General features: G+C 44.8%; 1 protein-coding gene across 4 annotated transcripts in view; it reads right to left on the reverse strand.

Moving 5' to 3' along the window:
* Positions 1-18,413, reverse strand: part of RUSC2 (RUN and SH3 domain containing 2) — a 377,627-nt gene that overhangs the window by 16,768 nt on the left and 342,446 nt on the right. For 3 of the 4 annotated variants that reach the window (XM_069626791.1, XM_069626793.1, XM_069626790.1), the window contains one exon: positions 9,437-9,607. In XM_069626791.1, the coding sequence (XP_069482892.1) occupies positions 9,437-9,607 (171 nt within the window). Of the gene's footprint in view, positions 1-9,410; positions 9,608-18,413 lie in introns of all 4 variants that reach the window. The other variant, XM_069626792.1, reaches the window with a different exon arrangement.

Consider the following 18,413-nt stretch of genomic DNA (forward strand, 5'->3'; position numbering starts at 1 on the left):
CAAAGTGAACCAGTGAGTAAGATCAAAACGATCTCTGGAACTCGTGTGCAAGTGGCGGATTTGCAAGTGTCCTTTTGGTCTCACCTCTATGACTATACATGTACCTACTTCCCACATGAATTGTTGCCCTTTAAACCAACTATTGGGAGTATGGTTGAGCACCTTTGTGGAACGCACTGTGTGTATTTTTGTACTTATGTACTATGCATTTGCATCTGGCATTTCGAATCAATTGAATGTAAATTGAATGTACATTGACATTAATCAAATGGAATTTTAATGTTCTTTTGGGGTTCACATATTTCCTTTTCTCTATGTTATCACTCTATTTCTGCTCTAAATTATAACCTTTTTATGTTTTAAGTATATATTATGTTTTTCTCTTTGTATATAATCTTAATTTATCATGTGTAAAGTTTGTTTCAAAACTATATCACATAAAATAAAATAAATAAATAAATAATAAGGGTGGTTTGGTTTGGCTGGGGTCATGGTGGAACCTTATGCGCTGCTGATAATGACAGACATAAGTATGTGTTGCAAAAAATGTGTTTCTTAAAGGAGGTTTATAGTTCTTTGAAATATATGAAAAGAATTATTTTTTGTAACCAGAACTTTATTCATGTATCAATGTTCACATATATATTCACTTACATGTATATGTGCGATTCATCATAACATATTGCTTATCCTCCTTTTATATCAACTCAACAACAACACCCCCACCCCTCTCCCCCACCAGTTCTTACAGGTGGCGTCTCGAGTCCTCCGATCTACTGCTCAGTCCTCTCCTCCTTCTAGAATCCCCAGTGCTTGCAACCTTTTCGGGATGCACAGATGTGCCGTATCTTTGATTGCATAGTTTATGAAGGGGGACCATATCTTATTGACCTTCTTCAGAGATCCTTGTATTATCGCTGTCATTTTTTCCCCATCTACCGTATCCCATATTGCATAGAGCCATTGTATGATAGATGGGGGTTCCGTCTCCTTCCATTGCTTGACTATACATCTTTTTGCAGCCATCATTAACTTAGCCCATTATCTTCTTGCTCCCAGCCCCACGCCATGCTGGCATTTAGTATTATGCGGAGCACCTCTGATCCAGTTAATTCCTTATCCAGACTCATGATGTCAAGCACTTTGGTTTTCACCTCTTGCTAGAAATGTCGATGCTGCTCGCATCCCCACCAGACATGCTCCATCGTTCCCACTTCCCCACACCCCCTCAAACATTCTGCCGGCATAGAGGGAAATATTCTATGAAGCCTTTCTGGGTTGTAGTGCCACTGGTGTACCACCTTGTATTGTAGTTCTCTGTGTTGTACTGAGGTTTACGATATGCACCAGCTCTTTAATGCCATATCCCATTCCCTGTCAGTGAACACCTTTCCCTCACCTTCCCCCATTTGTCCCTCAGTGCCGTTCCATCTTCCTCCTCTCCCCCTAGTAATATTTTATAGAATGATGAAATGAATCCCCTGTTGCCCTCTGTGGACGCTATCAACTTTTCCCATTCTGTGTGTTCCCTTGCAGCCCCTTCCATCATTGTGGGGGTACCTGCCCAGTGTCTTAATTGTTGGCATGCAAATAGATCCCCTTGCTTCAGACCCAGTTAACTTCTACATTCTGCGAATGTCTTAAAGTGTTCCCTCGTATAGATTTCCTACCTCACTGATCCCTCCGTCGGTCCACCGTTTAAATCTGCCATATTCCCTACCTGGAGGGAAGGTGGGGTTGCCAAACATGGGTGTCCTCGGAGATGGCCAGGGGGATAACCTACATTTACTGTTTAGTTGATCCCAGACTTTTGTGGTATTTCTTGTGATCGGGTTCTCCCCTAGCCCCACCGGTCTAGCCGCCACTCTCATCCACGCAATTTTCCAGAGGTGCTCTTCCGCCACCGCCTGCTCCATGCAGACCCAATGTTTGATATTGTCACCCTCCCCCATTCCGCCATTGCTCACAGTTGTGCCGCTTCGTAGTACTTTATTATGTTGGGACAGGCCCTCCCGGACACTTTGAGCCGTGCTCTTCAACAGTGTCTTCCTCCCTATCCTTGGTTTCTCCACCCCCCCCCCCCAAGATAAATCCCATAATACATTCCTGGATGTCCTTTAGCGTTCTCCCCGGGACTACAAGTGGTATTGCCTGGAAAATTCATAGCAGCTGGGGGAGTATATTCATTTTGACAACCACTATCCTTCCAAACCATGATATATATAGCCCCCTCCATCTCATCAGGTCAGTCTTGATTTTTTTTTATTAGGGACGGATAATTTTTCCAATTTCTTTGTTGTATGGACTCAGTTAGGTTCACCCCCAGATATCTGACTGGCCCAGGCACCCATCTGAATGAATTGTTGTTTTCTAGCTCTCTCCTTTCTCTCTAGCCTATGAATATATTCAAGATCCCTGACTTCCCAAAGTTCACTGTGAATCCTGATACTGTTGAGAAGGCCCTTATCTTATTATACAGGCGTCCCCCATCTCCCATTGGTAAGTGTGTTTCCTGTATGCAGACTATTACTGACTCCTCTTTGTTGATCTCCCTTAGAATTGTGGCTCTCTTATAAGGGCTGTTTAGCCCCCTTACATTCCATGATATTAGTTTATACATCCCTTCCCATCTCGGATGTCCCTCTGTTGCCCCGGGAAACCCCCTGTACCCTCTGATCGGCTGAGCTTACGTCCTGTAGAATCACACCCCCTCTGAACTGGTCCCCGCCTCAACCTGTGATTATTTGTATTTATTTGTATTTGTATTTATTTATTTGTATTGCGCACCTTGCCCGGAGGCTTGCGGGCGCATGTTTAGTAGGCAGTTACAAGTTGCAGAGGAGAAGTTACAGGTTCCAGGAGAAGAGGTTAACAGTTACATAGGTAGTGATACAGTATAACATGAACGGTGAAAATGACAATGATACAGTATAACATAACGGGTGAAAATGACATAGATAATAACAACAAAGTAGCAGTACCCAAGGTTACAGTAGAAGGGTACGCGCTGTGAGCAGTTACAAATTTACAGGATGTCTTGTTCCCGTAACCAAAGTTTAGCTTTGGTTTTGAATACGTGGCAAAGCGGAATGTTCCTTAGTGCATTGGGGAGTGAGTTCCAGAGCTTGGCAGCAAGGACCGGAAAACTTGACCCTCCTGCCGAGCGTAATTTGAAGCTGGGGATGTCCAAAGTGTGCGCCTGGGCAGCTCTCAAGGGTCTGGTGGCTGTGTGATGCGAGAAACGTGATATTAAGTAGGCTGGAGCTGCATTGTTCTGTGCCTTGTGTGTGAGCACAAGTGAAAGAGTGATATGCGGTGCAAGATAGGTGACCACTGGATGTTGCGTCTGATAGTGGCTATATGATTCCGTCTAGGTATGTTGAATGCTGCCCTAATGGCGTTGTTTTGTGTGACCTGTAGTTTGTCCAGATTTCTTTGGCTCGTCCCAAGGTATAGGGCATTGCAATAGTCTATTTTGGATAAGATGAGGGTTCTGGAATCGTTGTCCAGGTTCTTGATGTGGCCCCTCCTGTGATACGTGGATAGCTTTTCTCCCCACCGCCTGTATAATTCCCCTCATGTTACCCCCATCAGGCTATATTCTAGTCCTTGGGGTTTTTGTAGTGAGGTTCTTCCCGAGCCGCTGTGCCCACTGTCACGTCGTCTTGTGCTTATTCATAGTCCACGCTTGAGGCCTGGCTCATGCCTCATCTGATTTCTCTCCCAGGTAGGTTTTCGCACTGTCCCCCCTCATCTCTCCCTGTGCCAACTCTAGGGCTCTCAGAGCGTCCTCCACCTGGGACACCGTCTTTTCCTCATTATCCATACGGAATTGCAGTCTCGTCAGGTAGAGCCACCTGCATCTCATATTCCTCTTGTTCAGTTCTTCCGTGAGCGATTTGAAAGAAAGCCTCCTTGTGCACCCTTTCTATCTCCATATTTCGAGCCAGCTCTCCCTCCACTAGGTTCTCAAACAGTTCTCGGATGCAGCCTTCCAGGTCGGGCCCTCTACTCCTTCCCCCAGGTCTTTCATTTGAACATTGTCTCTCCGCAACCTATTTTCTAAACCCTCACATTTATCCTTGAGTGCCCTTAATCTCTCCTCTGCCTCCTGCGTCAGCTGTGACCATTTGCTCCCTCTTGTGTCGAACTCCATCAGACGTTCTTCCATTTCCATTACCCGCTCCCCAAGGGAGTCTATATCTTTCTGGTTGCTTGTGATGGCCTGTGATAGTTCCTCTCCAATGCTCGTTCCTTCTTCCTTAACAGTTTCCATGAGCTTGCCTTTGAACTGGGCCAGTGCTGCCAGAAGGTCCTCCTTTGTGAGCGCCATTCCGGTTTCGCTGTGGTCTTTCGAATTTCTAAAGGGGAGCTTGGTTTGAATATGTTCCTTGTGATGCTTTTCTCCTTCCCACTCTCCTGTGTTAGTGTTCTTCTTCTTTGGTCTCAATGACTCTCCCTTATTCCATTCCTGTGGGTACCACTGCATGACGCCCCCCCCCCCCGATATGCTGTTGCACTTCTTCACCATTTTGTAGTTCAGTTGTCTTCCCTCTTCTTACTGCATCAGGATTAGCCCTTTACTCTTGGGGTTTGCCCCCAAACGTTCCCCCTTGTGCCTCCTCTTCAGCAGATCTGACTGCTACGGGGCCGCTCTACTGGTGCCCCCTGGGTCCTCATTTCCCCTCGCTGTAGCTGGCGTCATTCGTTGCCCCTTTGCTGCCTCCTGCATCCTCCTCTCTCATCAGTGAGGAACCTTCACTCTCAGGTTCTGCCACCAATGGATCCTGGTGCCCCTATTGTTCCTGGGCTGTCTTAGTCTGGACCCCTCTGAGATGAGTTCCTATTGCTTACCGCGCCTCCCCTCGCTCTCAACTGAAATGAGCTCTTGGTACTGACCCCACTTCTAGACTCTCCTGGCTCTAAGGGAGTCATGCTGTTTCTGGACTTGTGGCTCTGTTGTGCACCATGTACCTAAAAGTGCATTCAGGCCTATATCTGCTTTCCAGGTTTCTTCAGTCACTTATGGGTATGGACATATGGGCCCCCTCTTCCTCACTTTTGCAGCTGTGTCTGCCTTTCCCTTCTCCCTCCTATCCCACTGTGTTCTTGCAGAACGGGTTTGTGCCTGTGCTCCCTCTTGCTGCCTTTCACCCTTTGGCCTGCCCTGGATTCTCATAGCTCTGCTTGGATCGCTCCGGTCCTCCTCTCTCTCGCAGCTTCCGACCAGCTGCTCTCTGCTCCTACTTCTGGTGCTTGGCTACTCACTTTCGGACTGGAGTGGCTCCAATTCGATACTCCTCCTCAGTCCAATGCCTTTTCCTTCACGCCACCGGCAGTACTGTCCCTCCTCCGCAGAAGCAGTTGGCTCCCTGAATCATCTCTGGCTCCTCCTCTTCAGGCAGTGCCACCACTCTCGGTTGTCACGTTAATCAGTCTAGGTGGTTTCCTTTGCGCTGGCTACGTCACTCCTCCCAGCCGTTGGGTCCCGTGGTGCTGTTGGGCTGGTTCCCGGTGCAGCAGACCCCTCTCAGATCGCCTGCCTTCCTCCTGCACCATTTTTTGTTCCTCTTCGCCCGCACCTCTGTTTCTCCTTGAACCCCGTTGCAGTGCTCTTCACACGCCTGCTAGTCTGCCTCCTCCTCCAGACTGCAGGGTCCCAGTGCTGGGGCTCTCTGCTTGTGTCCGCCTCGCTCCCCGGTGCAAGTGAAAGCAAGCTGCCATTTTTCACCAGGGGCTTCTCTCTGCAGGAGCTCTCTCCTCCGTCCCTCATGGGACGTCTTTCTCTCACCGGTCAGGATGTCTCTCCTCTACTCTGCACGGTCTCCCCACCACACACGCACTCTTTCTTTCACTTAACAAGCGTGCCTGATGTCTAATCTTCTCTTGTCACCGCGGGTGGGGATGGAGCTCTACTATCCCACGTCCACTCAGCCCGCCATCTTGGCCATGCCCCGGAAAAGAGAAATTATTAATAACTTATATACAGTGATGTAACACCATGAAACATTTTGACTTATAAAAACCTATTAAATTGAAGTAAAAAATGTGTTAAAGGGATGCTACGATTAAGATGCATCCCACTCTTGGGAGTCCTATTCTGCTGCAGTTAGCCAATGGCGTTCCACCTTGACATCCCTTGGTATTTGCCTTCTGGGTTCTCATGAGCACTTGCCCATTCGTGCTGCCCCTTCTATTTATGCACTTCTCTCACTACACAATACTTATGTGCATTAATAGGAGCATTGCTTACAATTTCTTTGTATAAGTAAGGGAAATGCAGATGCAAAAGATTTGTAGAAGATTGTTAAGTGGCAGTTGATGTGTGGAAGCTTAATATGGTCATAGGGTTATAGGTACCATTTTGGAAGTGATTGGTGGATGGATGTATGACTGTTTGAAAGCAGGCATTGAGGTAGTGTTACAAATAGAACATTAAAAAGAGTAGAAGGGCTGCCCTGTACAATGGTGTGCACGTGCAATCTGGGTCTTTTAATGATTCATGGCCTGTAAAGGGAACTGTGAAGCCTGTGGATACTTATAAAGAAAACTCGATTATGGTATTTATTGTATACTAGAGAAAAGTATTTGGGACACACAATTGTTTCTGTCCTTTGATATTTTTCTGAAGTATACAATCATCCATTAGCACCCTGGGCAAGGGAGCCAGCCAATCAAGTAGGTAGGAACGTGGGCTTGAACCGCTGGTAAAAGCCTGCGTGCCATGCCCCCTGACGGTCCGTTCTCTGCAACGTCATCTTCCCCCTGACCTTCCGTCCCATTTTCTTTTACGCCCCATACCCCCACCTTTTATTATTTCGGTGGCGGCAGGTGCCACTGGCGCATTTACTCCTTCTCTTCGCCTCTTGCAGGCCGCCATAGAAAGGGAATGCGTGGCTCCGGACGGAGACCCGCCTTCCCTTTCCATGGCAGCCATTTTAGAAAAGGACTTTCCTTCCTATAGCGGGACACTGCGCGCATCCTGTTGTAGGAAGGAACATTTTTTTTTTTAGCACCCGGGTTACCCTTTTGGGAACCCAGGGTGCTAATGGCCTTCATCCCACATTGCAGCAGCAGGAAAGGGGATAACGGACCTCAAGGGTGTTGCTAGGTCTGGAAAAGATTCAGGGCTAGGCTAATGTAGGCACTGTCGGGACTCTGGGCTAGCTAGCCTTTTGGTTGTAGACACTAAGCTTCTATCCAGGGCTACAACCAAAAGACCCGGGCCTTCAGTCCCTTCAGCCCCCCCCCAGCAACACATCTGATGGACCGGAGCGCTCGTTATCCATCCTTGCTTCGCTTGGGCCGATAACTTGGGCTTCCGGGCTTTTATACCCCATTCCAGCACCTGGAACGGGGGATGAACGCCACATTATTTCCATTAGCATAACACAAAATGCTAATGGAAATGTTGGAGAATCTTATTGAGTCTATCTACTTTATTGAGAAAGGTAAAGTAAATATAGTCTATAAGATTATTTTTTAGTTCTATTTTTTAACTGTGAAATGTGTTTTTTAAAGGAGCCTTTTTTTGTTTTTTTGTTGCTGGAGATGTCAGAAAGTAAGGTGGGAGAGGGAAATGAGAGCGGAGGCACCAACTGCTAATATGGAGGGGCAGGTGGACAGGGGGAGATGTTGTGTGTGTGTTACATTTAAGGTAGGGGACTGTGTTTCTCATGCTCATTGATTACAGCTTCAAAAGCACTTCTAAATTACTCCCCCCTGCACAGTGGTGTGTTGCAGTATATACAGATGACTGTTGTCTTAGAAAGACATGGATCAACAGCCACTTTTATTGCTTGCAAGGTAGCTGGTGGGATTTTGTGTCCCCAGAAGTAGGCCGTGTGGTTACACTATTGATTGAGGAAGATGAGGTGGAGGAAGACAGCCTACTACTTGCTAAGAAAGAAACAACCTTTCTGAGAGCATTGCGGTGGTTGGATTTGGTGTAGCGGCGCATGGGGTTGGTCCCGTAGGAGTACTGTCCAAGTAGTCTATGACTGCACTGAGTGCATTTTACTTTGGTAGCTTTAGCCTTTGGTACATTCCCAACAGTGGTAAAGGACTGCCACACTCATGATTCTCTCTGGGTGCTAAAGGTAGGTATTTCCTTTACACTTTCTTCTTGGTCTTCGTTATTGTCTTTGGAAGTACTGTGCTTTTTTTGTTGTGTAGGTCCGACAACTGATGGTTGTGGGGGCTCATGAGGAGGAGGGATGGTAATAGCTGATGCCATTTTTAAGATGCACAGCAGTTTTGCTAATATTCTTCCAAGTATGTACTCTGTGCTAGATTGTTAATGGATAATGAGTAAGAATTAGTGTAGGAGCTGTGCAAGGGTACATTTTGAGCTTTAAAGTTCGTAGATCAGCTGAAAATGCAGTTCCAAACTGATCGCGAAGCACAAACCTGTTCGCGAAGTGCAGAGGTGTCAGCGAACATTTCATCATGCCGTGCGCGTGTCATGGTCACCTGACAGTGTCCTAAAAGTCTGCTATGACGTCAGACGTTTGCATGCGTCAACGAACACAAAACAGTGGAAAATGTAGCAAAAAGTGTAGAGAAGTGTTAAAAATGATGATAGAAGGTGGGGAATGGCAGTTTTAAGGTGAAACTTTGTAAATTGGAGAGAAATGTTGCTATATTGGGTTGCGTGTGATATTAGCAAGTTGTAGGAAATTAGCGTGCACTGGTAAAAACCCATGCAATTCACTGAAAAAAACTTTGTTAAAGGGTTGTTGTGGTTAAGTGGCACCAATAAAAACCTATGAAATTCACTGAAAAACTTTGTTAGAGAGACTTTATGGTTCAGCTTATGCAAAATTGGTGTTAGTATAATGTTTTAAAAATCATTTTTAAACAGAAACATTGTTTGCAAACATTTAAAAAGGGGCAAAACATACACGCCATCTGTTGAACATAGACAAAGGTTTTTTGTTGTGATTTGGCCGAGGGGCAGCTGTTTGGATCGACAACCCTGGGGTCTCTGTACAAGGTCTAAGTGCCGCGTAATGGAATGCCAGCATTCTGGTTGGCCAGAGTATAGTTCACAAATCCAGACAATAATGCATCTTGGACGGTGGTTCCATTTACACGCACACTACTCTCCTGAAGACTTTGTTGTTATGTGGCACTGCACCACCTGCAATGGTTCTAGTTATGAGAATAATTTGTTTTTTATATAGTGCTTAAATCTAAACTGCTTTACATAGGACACATGTACATGCATCACTATTATTAGCCAATCGAAATTGGTACTAATGTCTCAACCTTGAAAGGATGAAAGGCTGAGTTGGCCGTGATGGAATTTGAACCCGTGACCTGCAGATCAAACACAGATCACAGTAACTTATGAAAATGGATCAATTAAAAAAATCCAAATGTGACAAAGCAAAAGGGAGGGGACAAACCTCTAAAGGTAGCCGGAGCTGCTTACCGAGGAGGGCCTTCTGGTTGCACGATGCTTGGTGATGGTAGCTGTTCGGGCAGCAGCTCTTTCTCAAGCTTCTCTCCCTCTGCGGACGTGTCTCTCCAGATTCCAGCACTGACCGTCTGTGCCATGAACTGTAGCATGGAGCTGTCTAGGCTCAGCCAGTTGGACGGTAGTCTGAAAGAAGAAATGGAAGGGTTGAAGGAGATCTGACAGCTTGACAAAAACAAGTTATCTTCGATACAGACTTGGTATAGCAATTATTCCTTTAATACATCCTCAAATATAGGAGTGAGACCTTTACTGAGCCACTTAGGCGATTGCAGACAGACACATCCTGCAGTATATCTCACCCACTTGACCAGGGGCCCAGAATGGCAGGAACACGTCACTGGGCCATGTACCTTCTCATTGGAAAGGTTCTCACATGGTTAGAAAATTTTGAAACACTTGGGGCTCCAACCTAAGTCAGTAAGGGTAATCCAGATGTAGTCACCTTGCTCTCAGCACCACAGCCAGACCTTCAATGACGATCCTCACCAGAAAAAGCAGAAACCCGTGCCTGGAGTTGCTTTTGGCACCTCTGTCCAGAGTATTATTTGCCCAGCATTCTGGTGCAGGGCTGTTCTAGTGAGTGGTACCAGACTGATATGTTAATGGATATTTCTCCCCTGTGAAAGCACTGTGAGCTTAAACAAGATTGTAACCTCCACTGTGTGGGCACCATCTCACAGAACAGGATATTTGCCTGTGCGTATTCACAGTACAGAGGCTCTCACATGTTTGGCAAAAGACAAAAAGAAACTTTATATCTATACCTAGATATCTCTGGAATGTGGAGCAAGGGTTGGTACAGTATTTACAACCATCCTCCAGCAAATTCGATCATATAGAGATATATATTCACAAACAAAACCTTAGTTAAGGTGCAGTTAATTTTCGGCAGATTTAATACAGTAAAACCCTTAAAATTCAGAGAATGTGGGAAGTGATGACCAGCTTAACTCAGTACTGTAAGAAAGACATGGTATCAAAGTAAGACAGACACAAGTGATCACAGTTCAAGGGTGTTTATTAAACTGTAAAATGGGTGAGATTAATGCCTAATCTAAACCTAAATCTAACATGGGAGCAAGCTACGACCATCAAATAATAATACAATCCTAGTGCAGTCTAGTCAAATGAAAAGGACTATGCTAAGAAAACCTATTGCCAATCCTTACCGCTATGCTGCAAAATAGTGTTGGATAATGTTCCACAAGAAAAGAAAGAAGTGTTCACAAAATGATAGTCAGGATGTTATGGCCGGGGTCTCCCTTCCCCATGTTTTTAGCATGGGGCAAGGCGGGACACTTGAGCACAGCACACTCCTTGGTTTCTCCGGCACGAGCTTACAGTTCCTTTCTATATCAGGGCCTTCTGCGTTCAAGTCTTTTCTCATGCAAAGTCTCTTGCTTTGGTGGGCCTGATATGCCAAAACAACAAAACAAACAGTTCCTTCTGGCAATCTTCAAGTAGGGTGATTAGTCTTCACCCCTGGATCCCCCTCAGCCGGGCTACGATCCTCCTCTCAGTGGTTATCCTCCCTCAATCGGGCTCAGACCAACCATTCACTGTGGACATCCTTCAGTCGGGTTCATACTTGTTATCACAATGTTATTCAGTAAGCTTCTTCACACTTTTCGCTTGATGTCCCTCAGACGGGTTCACCATCGTCTTTCACTCAAGTTCCTTATTTGTAATATTCAAAAGTCTCAATATCTTTTCAAACAACAACCTTTTAGTTAGGTCCCCCTCATCCTGTCTCAGACCTTCCACTGCACTTGCCAAATTTAAACAAAGACTTCCGAAGAGCGTTCATGTCTCTCTGGGTCACTTTGTTAGCCTGTGGCAAGGGTGTGTGTGTTTCTTCGCAGTAACCAGTTCGCACAGCGTTCCCCTCCGCCGGGCGCAAGCGCCTGTCTCACAATTCCCTCAGTCGGGTTCACACACCTACAATCATCAAACTTTAGCAACGTGTCAAGGACTTTCTATTGTACAAGGAGTTTTGCTTGACACGTTATGACCACCTTGTCACCTCACTTCAGCCTTCCCTATGGCCTCTTGGTACTGGTATTTTCTTTACTCTTTTGGTTAAATACAGTCTCTTTGTTCAGGAGAGGGATACCAGTTACAGATCTCTGGGGGGGGGGGGGACCCATGCCAAACTTTATGTTTGAAGAATATCAGCCAAATCTGTGATGCATGTCAAATGTTATTAGCAATTCAATGTTCAGGTTTCCTATTTATCTTGATACTTAATTTACCACTGCACTATAATATATTCATATATAAAAAGTGTTGTTCCCAAAAAGATAACAAGATGATACCTTAGTTAGGCTACCAAAGTCATATATTTGCAAGATGTCATAATTTTCAAATGACTTCAACTCCCTGATGATAGAATGAGACCACACTATATTGCACTAAGGTCACGCAAAGGTCTATTGTCATGCATTGGGGGCCATCAGGGCCCGCGGTTCATGCTTAAATTCGCAGTAGCAGATGAAGTGTGTTGAAGTATGGCTTGCAATGGTTGATAAATTACTCTGTCGTGAACAATATTACTGGCATCCAGAATCGGTCCCTCTCTCTGGGATTACTGTTAGGTTAAGTTTCTGTGAGTTCTAAGACTAATTAGTAAGTGCTCTAAGGGCATCAGTAGTGTAGTATGAGAGAGGAGGTGATTGGCATCAGCCTCTCCGGGCATCCTCCACATACGTTCTCTGCATAACTGTGGAATCTCTGTAACACTCAGAAGGAATCTGTGCTAGTCTGCACACGATCCCACTGTTTCGCCGAATGAATCTATGCCATTCTGCACATGATCACGCTGTTGTGTAGAAGGAATCTGTGCCAGTCTGCACATGATCCCACTGTTGCTCAGAAGGAATCTATGCCAGTCTGCACATGATCTCGCTGTCGCACAGAAGGAATATGTGCCAGTCTGTACATGATCTCGCTGTCACACGGAAGGAATATGTGCCAGTCTGTACACGATCCCGCTGTTGCGCAGAAGGAATCTGTGCCAGTCTGCACGCGATCCCACTGTTGCGCAGAAGGAATCTGTGCCAGTCTGTACATGATCTCGCTGTCACACAGAAGTAATATGCACCAGTCTGCACACGATCCCGCTGTTGCACAGAAGGAATCTGTGCCAGTCTGCACACAATCCCGCTGTTGCACCTTTTCCAGGGTTCATAAAATAACATTGCTGTTGCAAGAGATGGGTTCTTCCCATCCAATAAGGAGGGAGGGATTCCTAGCGACTGCCTCCTCATCCCAACAATCTTTTCCCAAATGATTAAAATACAACCAGTATACACTTCCGGTAAAACCGTAATGTGAAATTCTGCAGTGACCTCAAAATCGAGCTTTCCATTGCCACTCAATTCTGATTTAATCATTAAGTTCACCTCTACACACAACCAGATATCCCAATCGCAGTCAGCAAACCCGAGATCGCACCCTGAAGAATAACGAACACATTACACACACTATAACCAATATACTTCCAAACAGAGTTTCAGTTCCTCGTAAGCAATAGTGTAGAAGAAGGGGACATATTAAATTAAACATCCTCTGCCCTATGCAGAAAGGCTATGCGTACAAATAGCCCAAATACCCACAGACACTAGCCCACCACAAAACTCTTTCAAGGAACCTTAGCTCTGGCAAGAGTAACTCAAGCTGTTGAGCCGACTTTAGCGAAAGAGCAAGGACCGTCCCGCCACCACAACACTCTGAACACTACCCACCTTCTTTGTCTTTAGAAGGCAGCTACGATCCAGGTGGTGGATGATGCCCTGCAAATCATGGATAATGGCGACTCATGCCTTCTCGTTCTCCTTGACCTCTCGGCTGCATTCAACACTGTCGACCACCGCATCCTTCTCTCCTCCTTTGCTGACAGGATGGGATTCTCTGGGACTGTCCTGAATTGTTTTATCTCCTACCTCTCATGCAGACACCAGGCCGTCTAGATGAACTAGTTGCTCTCTAGCCTAGCCCAGGTTGCCTCCGCCATCCCCCAAGGTTCCATCTTCTCACCAACCCTTTTTAACCTTTACCTGGAACGTTTGGGCACTCTTCTTAAATATCCCAATATAGCCATCCACCATGATGGAGCCGATACTCAGTTGTACATGAGAGTAAAGAGCGCAAAGGACATAATTCGTCTCTGCGATTACCTAGTCATCATCCAGTCCTGGATGTCGACTACCTACATCAAACTAAACCCATCCAACACTGAATTCATCCTCATAGGTCCGCCTGCTAAAAAACAACTTTTCCAACAATGGCTCAATGATATGCGCCTAGAAGGATTTGATCCACAACTCAGCAAAATCCCTAGGCTTCACAATTGATAGCAATCTGGCCTTCCAGAAACACATAGTCAAGAATGCCCAAATAGCCTCGCCCAGAATCTCTACCCTTTGACAAATCAAACCCTTTATCCCGCTGCAAGACTTCCAGATAGTAGTGCAGGCCCTGGTGGTCTTGCACTTCGATTGGGGAAATGCTCTCCTGACAGGGCTCCCAGCTGAACTCTTGGCTGCCAAAACACAGTCCACCATTCTGCAGCAGGTCTTGTTACGGGAGCACTGATTTTTAACCGAATCACCTCCAGCCTACGCAAACTACATTGGCTTCCACCCCAATTCATGGTACAGTTCAAGACTGCATATGTCATCTACAAAGCAGTCGTGAGTAGCCTACCAGCTGCTCTCGGGGTAGTTGAGCGCTTTAAACAATAAAAATAATAATAGTGCCTAAAATCTTAAAAGCCAACCCCTATTTCCTTCTTCTGGCTACATAGGATTTTGTCACACCCATTTTTACAACCCGAGTATGTTTTCGGTTGACAGAATTTGAGTACATTGCCTGTCTAAAAATTACATAATTCTATATTTTACAAACTAATTCAGTATGCAAAATTGCAGTATACACCAGGTACTTATAATACCAACATATAGCCAGTTTATACAGTTACTAAATATTTTCAGTTTTGTCCAAACGTTGTATATTCAGTTTGCTAATACTTATATGCCCAAAATGGTGCAATAGCAGTTCAATTCCAGTTACACAACCAAGTACCTTTCCATTTTGCAAAATTCTACTATAGAGCCTGTCTGCACAATTCCATTATTCTCGCAGATTTGCAATCCCAGTGTGCTCCAGGTATGTCATTCCCAGTTTTAACAATGCCCGCATATTCCCTCTTTGACATGCCAATATATTCCCAGTTTGGCACACCCAATAAACTTTCACTTGACAATCCTACTATACTCCCAGTTTGAGCAAAACAGAATGCTCACAGATTGGCAAATGCAGTGTGTTTTCAGTTTACAGAATTCTAGTACTATACCAGTGAAATCACCCTGGAAAAGTCCCACATTGACAATCCCAGTAAACTCCCAGTCTGCACAATCCTAGTATATTCTGAGGTTGTCAACTTCAAAATAATTAGAGTTTTTACAATCCACTTTCACAATCCCAGTTCCACTACAGCAGTACATTTCCAGTTTACTACTATGCTTTCTGTTTCTTGTTCACTAAATCTTAGTACAGTATCAGGTTGACAGGCCCAGCATTTTGCATTTTGCACAGCATGCCAGGATAAATCGATTGAGGGTTCAAGATGGCAGCATATCACCAAAACCCCAATGTATGTTCAATGTGATCCTTCCACCAGATTTCCACTTTGTCTAACCACAGCATATTCAGTGTGACATCTCCAGTGAATTGCATATTTGCCAATATCTGTAAACTTTCAGTTGAACCCCACCAACATGGTCACAAGTTGCACAGTTCCAGTAGATTCTCTGTTTGACCATCCCAGTACGTTCTTAGTTAAGCTAACCCAGCACACTCCTAGCTGGACAACTGTAGCACGCTTCCGGTTGGGTAATCGCACTACTTTCCAAGTCTGTGCAATCGCACTATATTCTCGGTTTCACCATCCCATTGTAAATTCAGTTTACAAAGTCACAGTTTGATAACCCCTCCTTAGTTTCATTTGACAATCTCAGTATACTCCCAGCTTGAGAAATCCTTTTTATTCTGTTTACAAAATCCCAGTACACTCCCTATTTGATAATCAGAGTATACTCCTAGTTTAACAATGCCAGTACACTCCATATTTGATAATCAGTGTATACTCCTAGTTTGGCATTCCCAGTACACTCCCTATTTGATAATCAGAGTATACTCATAGTTTAGCAATCCCAGTACACTCTCAGTTTCCACAATCCTAGAGGTTGTAAAGACAGCTTTTTCTACACTAGTCAGTTTCAAATGTAAATCCAGTATAATCTATTGTGGACAATCCCTGTGCACGCCTAGTTGGATACAATCCTAGTACAATTTGAGATTGACAACCCCATTATAATTCTAGTTTTAACAACCGTTCTATATGCTCTATTTGACAGCCCTAGTGTACTCCGAGATTGACAACTCCAGTATAGTTCCACTTTTCAGTGTGGCAGTATACAAACAGATTGACAACACTAGTATATTGCTAGTTTACAATATAACAGCACCTTCCCAGTTTGCAGAATCCCAGTATATATGTAGCTTCCAAACACCCAGCATATTTGCAGTACACAAGTTCCCAGTGTACTAAATGTTGGACAAAGGGGTAGGTATCAGCAGTTTACTGCACACACAATTACTGCATGGCTGAAAATAGTGCATCATTTACAACACATTGATGCGTAAATATAGAAGGGGGGTGTGTTGGGGGTATCCGTTAAAGCAGTAATGGATGCGCAGTCATCACATAGACCCGCCCGCTATACTTCCAGTTTAACATTCTGAGCATACACCGAATTTGCAAAATAACACCACCTGTTCAGTTACAGAATGGTAGTTTATTCCCACTTTGCACTATGCAAGCATCGTTCCAGTATTACAAGACTGGTATACCTCCAGTTTGTTATAGCAATGTGCCCCCACTTTTTCGGCTCACAGTTTGCAGAGGTTGAGCATAGTATCAATGGCACTATTCCATTGAGGTGAGGTTTTACTAGTCTATATATTCACACTTATCTGACCCGTATGCTGCCTGATGTAGCCCCCTGGAACATGAGGTGAGGCTTTGCCAGATTGTATATTCACACCTATCTGACCCATATGCTGCCTGATGTAGCCCCCTGTAACATGAGGTGAGGCTTTGCCAGTCTGTATATTCACACCTATCTGACCCATATGCTGCCTGATGTAGCCCCCAGTAACATGAGGTGAGGCTTTGCCAGTCTGTATATTCACACCTATCTGACCAATATGCTGCCTGATGTAGCCCCCATAACATGAGGTGATGTTTTGCCAGTCGGTATATTCACTCCAATCTGACGCATATGCTGCCTGATGTAGCCCCCCGTAACATGAGGTGATGTTTTTCCAGTTGGTATATTCACTCCAATCTGACCCATATGCTGCCTGATGTAGCCCCCCGTAACATGAGGTGATGATTTTCCAGTTGGTATATTCACTTCAATCTGATCCATATGCTGCCTGATGTAGCCCCCCGTAACATGAGGTGATGTTTTGCCAGTCGGTATATTCACTCCAATCTGACCCATATGCTGCCTGATGTAGCCCCCCTGTAACATGAGGTGATGTTTTGCCAGTCGGTATATTCCAATCTGATACATATGCTGCCTGATGTAGCCCCCTGTAACATGAGGAGAGGCTTTGTCAGTCTGTGTATTTATACCTATTTGACCTATGCGGTGCCTGATGTAGCCTCCTGTAACATGAGATGAGGCTTGATAGCCTGCGTACACACATCTTTTTTCACGACTGTAACTATATATGTGCTCTTGCACTAATGTACCATGCACTTTCTGTAACTATCGCTTAGATGCATGAGGGCTTTGTGCGATGAAATAAATGCCAAATAAATAAATAAATTCCAGTAACCTCAGAAATGTGCATACCAGGTATATTCCCGGTTTAAGAAACTCAGCCTACTCAAGCTTGCTCAACTGTAACATATTCACAGTTTCTCTATGTTTACTACTCCAATATGTTCACCATTTTACATTCCAGTGTGAAGAATTCCAGTGCACGGTTACACAATTCCATTGCACTTTCAGTTGCAAAATCACTATATATTTCCAGCCTGCGCGATGCCCACTATACAACCAGATTGGCAATGCCAGTATATTCCATATTTGACATGTCCACTTTGCACAATCTATGCATATTCACAGTATTTTCACAGTATTCTACTCTATTATCGAGTTGCCCAGCGATTGTATATTACCAGTTGGACAATCTCAGGCTTCTCCCAGTTGGCACATTCTCAGTATATTACCAGTTTAACAATCTTGGGCTCCTCCCAGTTGGCACATTCCCAGTATATTACCAGTTGGACAATCCCAGGCTTCTCCCAGTTGGCATGTACCCAGTATATTACAAGTTTGATAATCCTAGGCTTCTCACAGTTGGCACGTTCCCAGTATATTTCCAGTTTGACAATCCAAGGCTCCTCCCAGTTGGCACATTCCCAGTATATTACCAGTGTGATAAACCTAGGCTTTTCTCAGTTATGACATTCCCAGAATATTTCCAGTTTGACAATCGTAGGCTCCTGCCAGTTGACACATTCCCAGTAAATTACCAGTTTGACAATCCTAGGCTCTTCCCAGTTGGCACATTCCCAGTAAATTACCAGTTTGATAAACCTAGGCGTTTCCCAGTTGGCACATTCCCAGTATATTTCCAGTTTGACAATCCTAGTCTCCTCCCAGTTGGCACATTTCCAGTATATTACCAGTTTGATAAACCTAGGATTTTCCCAGTTGGCACATTCCCAGTATATTTCCAGTTTGACAATCCTAGGCTCCTCCCAGTTGGCACATTCCCAGTATATTTCCCCTGAGCATAGTCCAAACAGGCACGTAGGAATGCGTTAGGAATTTTTGCCCATTTCAAAGCA

The sequence above is a fragment of the Ambystoma mexicanum genome, chromosome 6p, assembly GCF_040938575.1.
Source record: "Ambystoma mexicanum isolate Mex_15411 chromosome 6p, UKY_AmexF1_1, whole genome shotgun sequence".
Lineage (NCBI taxonomy): Eukaryota > Metazoa > Chordata > Amphibia > Caudata > Ambystomatidae > Ambystoma > Ambystoma mexicanum.